The sequence below is a fragment of the Oncorhynchus gorbuscha genome, linkage group LG21, assembly GCF_021184085.1.
Source record: "Oncorhynchus gorbuscha isolate QuinsamMale2020 ecotype Even-year linkage group LG21, OgorEven_v1.0, whole genome shotgun sequence".
NCBI lineage: Eukaryota > Metazoa > Chordata > Actinopteri > Salmoniformes > Salmonidae > Oncorhynchus > Oncorhynchus gorbuscha.
The window spans coordinates 9,346,821-9,359,275 of NC_060193.1; the positions used below are offsets into that span (position 1 = coordinate 9,346,821).

The 12,455-nt window shown below is 48.6% G+C and overlaps 1 protein-coding gene across 5 annotated transcripts in view; it reads left to right on the plus strand.

The window, feature by feature from the left end:
- LOC124008073 (H(+)/Cl(-) exchange transporter 5-like) overlaps positions 1 to 12,455 on the plus strand; it is a 37,282-nt gene that overhangs the window by 13,996 nt on the left and 10,831 nt on the right. For all 5 annotated transcript variants that reach the window (XM_046318984.1, XM_046318983.1, XM_046318982.1 and 2 more), the window contains 7 exons: positions 2,460 to 2,629; positions 3,360 to 3,459; positions 3,753 to 3,940; positions 5,153 to 5,275; positions 7,165 to 7,261; positions 11,989 to 12,098; positions 12,278 to 12,358. In XM_046318984.1, coding sequence (XP_046174940.1) covers positions 2,460 to 2,629; positions 3,360 to 3,459; positions 3,753 to 3,940; positions 5,153 to 5,275; positions 7,165 to 7,261; positions 11,989 to 12,098; positions 12,278 to 12,358 — 869 coding nt within the window. The remainder of the gene's footprint in view (positions 1 to 2,459; positions 2,630 to 3,359; positions 3,460 to 3,752; positions 3,941 to 5,152; positions 5,276 to 7,164; positions 7,262 to 11,988; positions 12,099 to 12,277; positions 12,359 to 12,455) is intronic.

Consider the following 12,455-nt stretch of genomic DNA (forward strand, 5'->3'; position numbering starts at 1 on the left):
CCTCTCCGGCAACTGAGTTAAGAAGGACGCCTGTATCTTTGTAGTGACTGGGTGTATTGATACCCCATCCAAAGTGTCATTAATAACTGCACCATGCTCAAAGGGATATTCAAAATCTGCTTTGTTTTATTTTTTACCTTTCTGCCAATCGGTGCCCTTCTTTGCAAGGCTTTGGAAAACTGCTCTGGTCTTTGTGGTTGAATCTGTGTTTGAAATCCACTGCCCAACTGAGGTAACTTACACTTCTCTATATGTGTGGGGAACAGAGACCACTGCCCAACTGAGGTAACTTACACTTCTCTATATGTGTGGGGTACAGAGACCACTGCCCAACTGAGGTACCTTACACTTCTCTATATGTGTGGGGTACAGAGACCACTGCCCAACTGAGGTACCTTACACTTCTCTATATGTGTGGGGAACAGAGACCACTGCCCAACTGAGGTACCTTACACTTCTCTATATGTGTGGGGAACAGAGACCACTGCCCAACTGAGGTACCTTACACTTCTCTATACGTGTGTGGAACAGAGACCACTGCCCAACTGAGGTACCTTACACTTCTCTATATGTGTGTGGAACAGAGACCACTGCCCAACTGAGGTACCTTACACTTCTCTATATGTGTGGGGAACAGAGACCACTGCCCAACTGAGGTACCTTACACTTCTCTATATGTGTGTGGAACAGAGACCACTGCCCAACTGAGGTACCTTACACTTCTCTATATGTGTGTGGAACAGAGACCACTGCCCAACTGAGGTACCTTACACTTCTCTATATGTGTGGGGTACAGAGACCACTGCCCAACTGAGGTACCTTACACTTCTCTATATGTGTGGGGTACAGAGACCACTGCCCAACTGAGGTACCTTACACTTCTCTATATGTGTGGGGTACAGAGACCACTGCCCAACTGAGGTACCTTACACTTCTCTATATGTGTGGGGAACAGAGACCACTGCCCAACTGAGGTTACTTACACTTCTCTATATGTGTGTGGAACAGAGACCACTGCCCAACTGAGGTACCTTAATCTTCTCTATATGTGTGGGGAACAGAGACCACTGCCCAACTGAGGTACCTTACACTTCTCTATATGTGTGGGGAACAGAGACCACTGCCCAACTGAGGTACCTTACACTTCTCTATATGTGTGGGGAACAGAGACCACTGCCCAACTGAGGTACCTTACACTTCTCTATATGTGTGGGGTACAGAGACCACTGCCCAACTGAGGTACCTTACACTTCTCTATATGTGTGGGGAACAGAGATGAGGTAGTAATTTAAAAAATCATGTTAAACACTATTATTGCAAACCGAGTGAGTCCATGCATCTTATTATGTGACTGGTTAAGCACATTAAGTACATTGTTACTCCTGAACGTATTCAGGCGTCATAACAAAGGGGTTGAATACATATTGACACATGTTTCAGCTGTACATTTTGTGTTTAATTTCTAAAAAGACAGTTCCACTTTGACGTTATGGGGTGAAGTCCGTTGAATCCGTTCTTCAGGCTGTAACACATTAAGTCATAGTGTACTTTCTGAAGTGCACTAGTTTTGACCCAGAGCCCTATGGGTCCTGGTCAGAAGTAGTGCACTATAAAGGGAATAGGCTGCCATAACTTCCACTCTGTTGACTGACGATGGTGGTGGTGTTTTCAGTTTTTTTTATTTTATTTTACCTTAACTGACTTGCCTGGTTAAATAAAGAACATATTCTTATTTTCAATGACTGCCTGGGAACAGTGGGTTAACTGCCTGTTCAGGGGCAGAACGACAGATTTGTACCTTGTCAGCTCGGGGGTTTGAACTCGCAACCTTCCGGTTACTAGTCCAACGCTCTAACCACTAGGCTACGCTGCAGTGGAGTAACCACTGTGCTTTCACCAGGGACCGTATTGTGTTTCGCACAACAAGCTGAAATCGGGCTGCATCCTGTGTCACTTCCTGTTGCCGTTAGAGAGATGTTGATTAGAGTTGTTGTTGTGGTTATTGTCGCGGGCGCTAACTCTGTTGGAAAAGGCACTCTGTTCTTCAAAAGGGCTGTGGTTTAAAGAGAATCTCCTCGACGCCTCCTCTAAACCCATTGGAGGAGAAGGTCAGAGGGGTGGGAGCTCTGGCTTTCTCATCCAATGGGTTTTGAGAAGGAGGTGTGAAGACAGACCGAGGACTTGAGATTGTCCCGTAGGGAATAGGGCACCGTGTGTGACACATCCTCTGTCTGTGGTTTGTGGAGTTTTTGTGTCTTGGGAAATGTGTCTTGGGAAATGTGTCTAAGGTCAATCACACACATGTTATTCTAATAATGTGTCGTATTGTTTTATTATAATTGCGTTATTGATATGAGTACAAAACACATTATTTTCTAATAATGTTCTTTCACATTTTATTTAGTTGGTAACGTGTGTGTGTGTGTGTGTTAACAAATCCCTCTCTCCCTCCCTCCAAGGCTACGGTAATACCGGTTACTCTAATGGTATGACCAGTAACGGGGCTGGTAGTAACGGTAAGCTGATGGACCTACTAGATGAGCCGGTACTGGGGGTAGGGACCTACGAAGACTTCAATACCATCGACTGGGTCAGAGAGAAGAGCAAGGACCGCGACCGCCACAGAGAGGTGGGTTCATGGTCACAGCTCTCTCAATTAATCTTTCATTGGTTCCTCACAGCCATCTTCTCAACACTCATTGGACAAGGAAGCCCATGGCCCTTCCCCTCTGACCTTCTCCAATGAGTGCTGGGAAGGAGGTGAGGAGAGACAGTGAATTGAGGAAGAGACCTTTCAATTTAAAAAAAAAATTAAATTACATTTAACCAGGTTAGTCTCACTGAGATTAAAATCTATTTTACAATAGATACCTGGCCAATATAGCAGCACTCTGAGTGTGACACATTTACAACACAAAACAGTTTTAAGAACATCAATTTCATTGAGCAGGCGAGATGCTTTGGGACGGTGTAGTGCATCTAGGTGAAAACATCGACCACCGTAGTTTTAACCCTCGCTATGAACTCATCCGAAGAGACAAGCGTCTGTAATTTAATGTCCTTTTGTAGCTTCTTCCAGCTCGACACGGGCCTTAGACACAGTCAACAAAACGCGCAGATAGTTGTCATTTGACCAATATAATATAGGTTAAATGGGATCTGTCTCATCAGTATGACATTAGGAATGAAAATGTACCAATGACTTTGTCTCCTAAGAGCTAAGGAAGGCCGGCCTGTGTCATGTTGCCATGGTCACTACAGTAACCGTAGCTGATCTTAGAGGAAATAAGGGTGATGGCCTAATCTACAAGGCCTTTGCATAAGAGGAAAAATGAAAACTGACTCCCTCTCTTCTCCAGATCACCAGTAAGAGTGAGCAGTCTACCTGGGCCTTGCTCCACAGCATCAGTGATGCCTTCTCCGGCTGGCTCCTCATGCTGCTCATAGGACTCTTGTCAGGTGCATGTGACTCTCTCATCGTCCTATCACTCTTCCTATACAGTAGAATATTCCTCTTTGTTCCACTCTCTTTCTCAAACTCTATCCCTTCTTTCATCTCCCTCTCTTTTTCTCTATCCCCTCTCGCTCTGTCCTCGCTCTGTCCTCGCTCTGTCCTCGCTCTGTCCTCGCTCTGTCCTCGCTCTGTCCTCTCTCCTCTCGCTCTCTCCTCTCGCTCTCTCTCCTCTCGCTCTCTCTCCTCTCGCTCTCTCTCCTCTCGCTCTCTCTCCTCTCGCTCTCTCTCCTCTCTCCAGGTGCTCTAGCAGGCTGTATAGACATCTCGGCTCACTGGTTAACAGACCTGAAGGAGGGTGTGTGTCTGTCTGGCTTCTGGTTCAACCATGAACACTGCTGCTGGGGCTCTAACCAAACCACCTTTCAAGAGAGGGACAAGTGTCCACAGTGGCAGAGCTGGGCTGAACTGCTGGGTGGTAGCTCAGAGGTGAGGAGGGGGAGAAGTCGGGAGGGGTGTGGGTGTGTGTGTGTGTAAGCATTTGTCGATCATTGAAAAATAACTAACTTCCCATATTTGAGTTTCTACTTTTTTCGTGATGCCATTCACAATGGCTTAGTGAATTTTCAGTTGTGTGTGAGCTCCCTCTGGTGGTTGAGACGAAACATTACCTAGTGTTTACTCACCGTGACCAGATTACAGTACTGTTCAACCCTGTCATTCCTCTGTGTGTCCTGTAGGGGGCAGCAGTGTACATAGTCAACTACTTGATGCTCTGTTTTCTACTGTATCTATTCCTAACCCTGTCATTCATCTGTATGTCCTGTAGGGGGCAGCAGCGTACATAGTCAACAACCTGATGCTCTGTTTTCTACTGTATCTATTCCTAACCCTGTCATTCCTGTGTCCTGTAGGGGGCGGCAGTGTACATAGTCAACAACCTGATGCTCTGTTTTCTACTGTATCTATTCCTAACCCTGTCATTCCTCTGTGTCCTGTAGGGTGCAGCAGTGTACATAGTCAACAACCTGATGCTCTGTTTTCTACTGTATCTATACCTAACCCTGTCATTCCTCTGTGTCCTGTAGGGGGCGGCAGTGTATATAGTCAACAACCTGATGCTCTGTTTTCTACTGTATCTATTCCTAACCCTGTCATTCCTCTGTGTCCTGTAGGGTGCAGCAGTGTACATAGTCAACAACCTGATGCTCTGTTTTCTACTGTATCTATACCTAACCCTGTCATTCCTCTGTGTCCTGTAGGGGGCGGCAGTGTATATAGTCAACAACCTGATGCTCTGTTTTCTACTGTATCTATTCCTAACCCTGTCATTCCTCTGTGTCCTGTAGGGGGCGGCAGTGTATATAGTCAACAACCTGATGCTCTGTTTTCTACTGTATCTATTCCTAACCCTGTCATTCCTCTGTATGTCCTGTAGGGGGCAGCAGCGTACATAGTCAACAACCTGATGCTCTGTTTTCTACTGTATCTATACCTAACCCTGTCATTCCTCTGTGTCCTGTAGGGTGCAGCAGTGTACATAGTCAACAACCTGATGCTCTGTTTTCTACTGTATCTATACCTAACCCTGTCATTCCTCTGTGTCCTGTAGGGGGCGGCAGTGTATATAGTCAACAACCTGATGCTCTGTTTTCTACTGTATCTATTCCTAACCCTGTCATTCCTCTGTATGTCCTGTAGGGGGCAGCAGCGTACATAGTCAACTACTTGATGTTCATGTTGTGCGCTCTACTGTTCTCCTTCCTGGCTGTCATTCTGGTCCGGGCCTTCGCACCTTACGCCTGTGGATCAGGAATACCAGAGGTGAACACAGACAGACGCATTCAGCCTTTAGCTCAGTGGGCTAACTAACACAGTTTTGGTTCAGACAGAGAGACAGACTCATTCAGCCTTTAGCTCAGTGGGCTAACTAACACAGTTTTGGTTCAGACACTGTCAGATATGACACAAGTGTTACAAAAGACTGAAGCTTTTTTTCTGAAAGAATATTTGTTTGTCTCTCCTGGCCTCTCATTGAAGTCCAATTCTATTGAACCTTTTAGAAACTCAGACCCCAGTTTTACTTCCGTAAACAAACCCAGAGTGCTAAAACGGCTCAAGGAGATATTTCAGGAAAATACAAAATAATATTAAAAACAATTGGGATACAAAAAAATGGATGTTGATGTGTGATTTACTTAAAGCACAATGACACGTAACAGCCCTTCTGAAGTGACTAATACCTCACCAAACGTACTCTGAAAACGTACTCTGACATATCAACATGAACGTCTTGCTTTGAATTTCAGAAACTCACTTTTTTTTTCACTACCAGATGTTTAAAGCCATACCGTGATCGTCTCGTGCTCTTGTCTGTATTTTTGAGAAAACAGTCCCAAATAGCATCCTATCCTCTGTAAAGGACACTGAAACGAGTGCCGTTTGGGATGCGGCCAGTTTGTTTTGGAGTGAAGACCATATCTGTGTTATTGGGGTCGTCACTGACCTCTTGTCCTTCGAAATTGGGTTAAAACACTTTCAGTTGTAGCCACAACTACTGACACACACATACACACATACACACATACACACACATACACACACATACACACACATACACACACATACACACACATACACACACATACACACACATACACACACACACATAAACGTACACGTACACATAAACGTACACACTAGCATCATAACGCTGGCAGACACACTGTCCATTAATATGTTTGGCTCATAGAATCAGATCTGTTCCTTGTGTTTTTGGCGGCAGAACACACACACACACACACACACACACACACACACACACACACTCATTTACAGCAAACAAACACACACACAACGTGCCAAAAAACGACTGCATTTTTATTTCCCTCGTGATATTGGGACAAAAGTCACCAAAGCAAAACAATGAATCCCTTCATGATGTAATGGGGAGATGTGCAATGAATCCAGGCTGTATCACAACCGGCTGTGATTGTGCGCCGCCCTATTTGACGCCCAATTGGCCCAGCGTCGTCCGGGTTTGGCCGGGGTGGGCTGTCATTGTAAATAAGAATTTGTTCTTTAACTGACTCGCCTAGTTAAATAAAGGTTACCTTTTTTTTTATGTCTCAAATCGCACCCCATTCCCTACATTGTTCCCTATTTATCTGGTCACATATAATAATGAATAGGGTGCCATGTGGGACACAGACCCTGTAGGAGAAAGAGACGGTCCCATTGGGAGTTGACTGACATCTCAAACTGAGGTAACAGCAGTGTGAAAGCCTGTCAAAGGTCCCACATTCAAGAGAGATGTTTTAAAACCCATTATTGACACATTGGTACTGTTTTGCAACAACCACACCATTTTTTAAAATAGATGACCACATGTTCATCTCGCTCGGAGTGATCAAGTTAGCATATCTTTGTTCTGCAAAATGTCTGGTTGTGCTTTTTGGTGAGTTTTTGTTAGTTTGGGTTTTTCGATTAGTTTTCTACCATTTTAAACACAACCGACTGAAACAAGGATCGACCACCTGAATGTGACCAATCATAAACTTGTTTTCATATTTCGTTGAAAAAATGATTTGCTACGGCGTGCCCTAATGAACTTGACCCAATTGTCTTTGCTTCCTTGCTTCTACAGATGCCTCAGTTGGTTTTCTCCATGACCTCCAGACCCTAACCCCCTCTCCCCTCTCTTATCTCCCCAGATAAAGACCATCCTCTCTGGGTTCATCATTAGAGGCTACCTGGGGAAATGGACCCTAATCATCAAGACAATTACCCTGGTCCTGGCTGTCTCTTCTGGTACTGCTCTCACACTCCCTCTTTCTCTCTCGCTCTCTCTCACGCTCTCTCTCTCTCTCTCACGCTCTCTCTCGCTCTCTCTCACGCTCTTTCTCTCTCGCTCTCTCTCGCTCTCTCTCGCTCTCTCTCTCGCGCTCTCTCTCTCTCGCTCTCTCTCGCTTCTCTGCTCTCTCTCGCTCTCTCGCTTGCTTTCTCTCTCTCTCTCTCGCTCTGCTCTCTCGCTCTCTCTCGCTCTCTCTCTCGCTCTCTCTCGCTTTCTCTCTCGCTCTCTCTCGCTTCTCTCGCTCTCTCTCGCTCTCTCTCGCTTGCTCGCTCTCTCGCTCTCTCACGCTTGCTCTCTCACGCTCTCTCTCGCTCTCTCTCACGCTCTGCTCGCTCTCTCTCGCTCTCTCTCGCTCTCTCACGCTTGCTTTCTCTCTCGCTCTCGCTCTTTCTCTCTCTCTCACGCTTGCTTTCTCTCTCACGCTCTTTCTCGCTCTCTCACGCTTGCTTTCTCTCGCTCTCTCGCTCTCTCACGCTTGCTTTCTCTCGCTCTCTCGCTCTCTCACGCTTGCTTTCTCTCTCTCTCTCGCTCTCTCACGCTTGCTTTCTCTCTCGCTCTCGCTCTCTCACGCTTGCTTTCTCTCTCTCTCTCGCTCTCTCACGCTTGCTTTCTCTCTCTCTCTCGCTCTCTCACGCTTGCTTTCTCTCTCTCTCTCGCTCTCTCACGCTTGCTTTCTCTCTCTCTCTCGCTCTCTCACGCTTGCTTTCTCTCTCTCTCTCTCTCACGCTCTCTCTCTCGCTCTCTCACGCTTTCTCGCTCTCTCTCGCTCTCTCACGCTTGCTTTCTCGCTCTCTCACGCTTGCTTTCTCGCTCTCTCACGCTTGCTTTCTCGCTCTCTCACGCTTGCTTTCTCGCTCTCTCACGCTTGCTTTCTCGCTCTCTCACGCTCTCTCACGCTTGCTTTCTCGCTCGCTCTCGCTCTCTCACGCTTGCTTTCTCTCTCGCTCTCGCTCTCTCACGCTTGCTTTCTCTCTCTCTCTCTCGCTCTCTCACGCTTGCTTTCTCTCTCTCTCTCTCGCTCTCTCACGCTTGCTTTCTCTCTCTCTCTCGCTCTCTCACGCTTGCTTTCTCTCTCTCTCTCTCGCTCTCTCACGCTTGCTTTCTCTCTCTCTCTCTCGCTCTCTCACGCTTGCTTTCTCTCTCTCTCTCTCACGCTTGCTTTCTCTCTCTCTCTCTCTCTCTCTCACGCTTGCTTTCTCTCTCTCTCTCTCGCTCTCTCACGCTTGCTTTCTCTCTCTCTCTCTCACGCTTGCTTTCTCTCTCTCTCTCTCGCTCTCTCACGCTTGCTTTCTCTCTCTCTCTCTCGCTCTCTCACGCTTGCTTTCTCTCTCTCTCTCTCGCTCTCTCACGCTTGCTTTCTCTCTCTCTCTCTCGCTCTCTCACGCTTGCTTGCTTTCTCTCTCTCGCTCTCTCACGCTTGCTTGCTTTCTCTCTCTCGCTCTCTCACGCTTGCTTGCTTTCTCGCTCTCTCACGCTTGCTTGCTTTCTCGCTCTCTCACGCTCTGCTTGCTTTCGCTCTCTCACGCTTGCTTGCTCTCGCTCTCTCACGCTTGCTTGCTTTCTCGCTCTCTCACGCTTGCTTGCTTTCTCGCTCTCTCACGCTTGCTCTCGCTCTCTCACGCTTGCTTGCTTTCTCGCTCTCTCACGCTTGCTTGCTTTCTCGCTCTCTCACGCTTGCTTGCTTTCTCGCTCTCTCACGCTTGCTTGCTTTCTCTCTCTCGCTCTCTCACGCTTGCTTGCTTTCTCGCTCTCTCACGCTTGCTTGCTTTCTCGCTCTCTCACGCTTGCTTGCTTTCTCGCTCTCTCACGCTTGCTTGCTTTCTCGCTCTCTCACGCTTGCTTGCTTTCTCGCTCTCTCACGCTTGCTTTCTCTCGCTTCTCGCTCTCTCACGCTTGCTTTCTCTCTCGCTCTCTCACGCTTGCTTTCTCTCTCGCTCTCTCACGCTTGCTTTCTCTCTCGCTCTCTCACGCTTGCTTTCTCTCTCTCTCTCGCTCTCTCACGCTTGCTTTCTCTCTCTCTCTCGCTCTCTCACGCTTGCTTTCTCTCGCTCTCTCACGCTTGCTTTCTCTCGCTCTCTCACGCTTGCTTTCTCTCGCTCTCTCACGCTTGCTTTCTCTCGCTCTCTCACGCTTGCTTTCTCTCGCTCTCTCACGCTTGCTTTCTCTCGCTCTCTCACGCTCTGCTTTCTCTCGCTCTCTCACGCTCTGCTTTCTTTCTCTCGCTCTCTCACGCTCTCTCACGCTTGCTTTCTCTCGCGCTCTCTCGCTCTCTCACGCTTGCTTTCTCTCGCTCTCTCACGCTCTCTCACGCTTGCTTTCTCTCACGCTCTCTCACGCTTGCTTGCTCTCTCGCTGTCTCTCGCTTGCTTTCTCTCTCTCGCTCTTTCACGCTTGCTTTCTCCCTCTTTCACGCTTGCTTTCTTCTCGCTCTCTCACGCTCTCTCACGCTTGCTTTCTCTCGCTCTCTCACGCTCTCTCACGCTTGCTTTCTCTCTCGCTCTCTCTTGCTCTCTCACGCTTGCTTTCTCTCTCGCTCTCTCACGCTTGCTTTCTCTCTCTCTGTCTCTCGCTCTCTCACGCTCTCTCACGCTTGCTTTCTCTCTCACGCTCTCTCACGCTTGCTCTCTCTCGCTCTCTCACGCGCTTTCTCTCGCTCTTCTTGCTCTCTCGCTCTCTCACGCTTGCTTTCTCTCTCGCTCTCTCACGCTTGCTTTCTCTCTCCCTCTCTCACGCTTGCTTTCTCTCTCTCTGTCTCTCGCTCTCTCACGCTTGCTTTCTCTCTCTCTCTCTCTCGCTCTCTCACGCTTGCTCTCTCTCTCTCTCTCTCTCTCTCTCTCTCTCTCTCGCTCTCTCACGCTTGCTCCCTCTCTCTCTGTCTCTCGCTCTCTCACGCTCTTGCTCCTCTCTCGCTCTCTCACGCTTGCTCCTCTCTCTCTCTCGCTCTCTCACGCTTGCTTTCTCTCTCTCTTGCTCTCGCTCTCTCACGCTTTCTCTCTCTCGCTCTCTCGCTCTCTCTCTCTCTCGCTCTCTCACGCTTCTTGCTCTCTCTCTCTCTCTCTCTCGCTCTCTCACGCTTGCTTTCTCTCTCTCTCTCTCACACATGCTCTCTCACTCTCTCGCTCTCTCACGCTTTCTCTCTCTCTCGCTCTCTCACGCTTGCTCTCTCGCTCTCTCTTGCTCTCGCTCTCTCGCTCTCTCTCACGCTTGCTTTCTCTCTCTCTCTCTCTCGCTCTCTCACGCTTGCTTTCTCTCTCGCTCTCTCGCTCTCTCACGCTTGCTTTCTCTCGCTCTCTCTCTCTCTCTCGCTCTCTCACGCTTGCTTTCTCTCTCTCTCTCTCGCTCTCTCACGCTTGCTTTCTCTCTCTCTCTCTCTCTCGCTCTCTCACGCTTGCTTTCTCTCTCTCTCTCTCTCTCGCTCTCTCACGCTTGCTTTCTCTCTCTCTCTCGCTCTCTCTCACGCTTGCTCTCTCTCTCTCTCTCTCGCTCTCTCACGCTTGCTCTCTCTCTCTCTCTCTCGCTCTCTCACGCTTGCTTTCTCTCTCTCGCTCTCTCACGCTTGCTTTCTCTCTCTCGCTCTCTCACGCTTGCTTTCTCTCTCTCGCTCTCTCGCTCTCTCACGCTTGCTCTCTCTCGCTCTCTCACGCTTGCTTTCTCTCTCTCGCTCTCTCGCTCTCTCTCGCTCTCTCTCGCTCTCTCTCTCTCGCTCTCTCTCGCTCTCTCTCTCGCTCTCTCACGCTTGCTTTCTCTCTCTCTCTCTCGCTCTCTCTCGCTCTCTCTCTCTCTCTCTCTCACGCTTGCTCTCTCTCTCGCTCTCTCGCTCTCTCTCTCTCTCTCTCTCGCTCTCTCTCGCTTGCTTTCTCTCTCTCTCTCTCGCGCTCTCTCTCACGCTTGCTCTCTCTCTCTCTCGCTCTCTCTCTCTTCTCTCTCTCGCTTTCTCTCGCTCTCTCACGCTTGCTCTCTCTCTCGCTCTCTCACGCTTTCTCTCTCTCGCTCTCTCTTGCTCTCTCTCGCGCTCTCTCTCTCTCTCGCTTTCTCTCTCGCTTTCTCTCTCGCTTCTCTCTCGCTCTCTCTCGCTTTCTCTCGCGCTCTCTCTCTCTCGCTCTCTCTCTCGCTCTCTCTCTCTCGCTTTCTCTCTCGCTCTTCTCTCTCGCTTTCTCTCACGCTTTCTCTCACTCTCTCGCTTCTCTCTCGCTCTCTCTCTCGCTCTCTCACGCTTTCTCTCACGCTTTCTCTCACGCTCTCTCACGCTTTCTCTCACGCTTTCTCTCACGCTCTCTCTCTCGCTTCTCTCTCGCTCTCTCTCACGCTCTCTCGCTCTCGCTCTCTCGCTCTCTCGCTCTCTCTCTCGCTTTCTCTCGCTTTCTCTCACGCTTTCTCTCACGCTTTCTCTCACGCTTTCTCTCACGCTTTCTCTCACGCTTGCTTTCGCTCTCTCACGCTCTCTCACGCTCTCTCACGCTTTCTCTCTCTCTCACGCTTTCTCTCACGCTTTCTCTCAGCGCTCTCTTTCTCTCAGCGCTCTCTCTCTCGCTCTCTCGCTCTCTCTCTCTCTCTAGCGCTCTCTCGCTCTCTCTAGCGCTCTCTCTCTCGCTCTCTCTCGCTCTCTCTAGCGCTCTCTCTCACGCTTTCTCTCACGCTTTCTCTCTGTCTCTACACAAACACTGACTTGTCTTTGTCTCTACAGGTCTCAGTCTTGGCAAGGAAGGACCCCTGGTCCATGTAGCATGTTGCTGTGCCAACATCCTCTGTCATCTGTTCACAAAGTACCGACAGAACGAAGCAAAACGACGAGAGGTGAGAGAAGAGAGAGACGGCTGTTTGAATCATCTCAGTAGAGGTGGAATAGATAATTGTTAATTTTGTTAGAATCATGGTTGTATCTTAATACTGTGCAGAGGCCTCCTCTTATTGTCTCCATTACCTTCATCTGAATATGTTGTGTTAGTATATAGTGATCTACCCATCTGTCCTAGGTGTTATCTGCAGCCGCAGCAGTGGGCGTGTCTGTGGCCTTTGGCGCTCCTATAGGAGGAGTGCTGTTCAGTCTAGAGGAGGTAAGGGAACCGATGTCCAACTCTTAACCTGAATTAGAATAAAGTAAAACAATCAGGTATAAGCCTGGAGATTTCACCAATGTTACTTTTTCTTCAC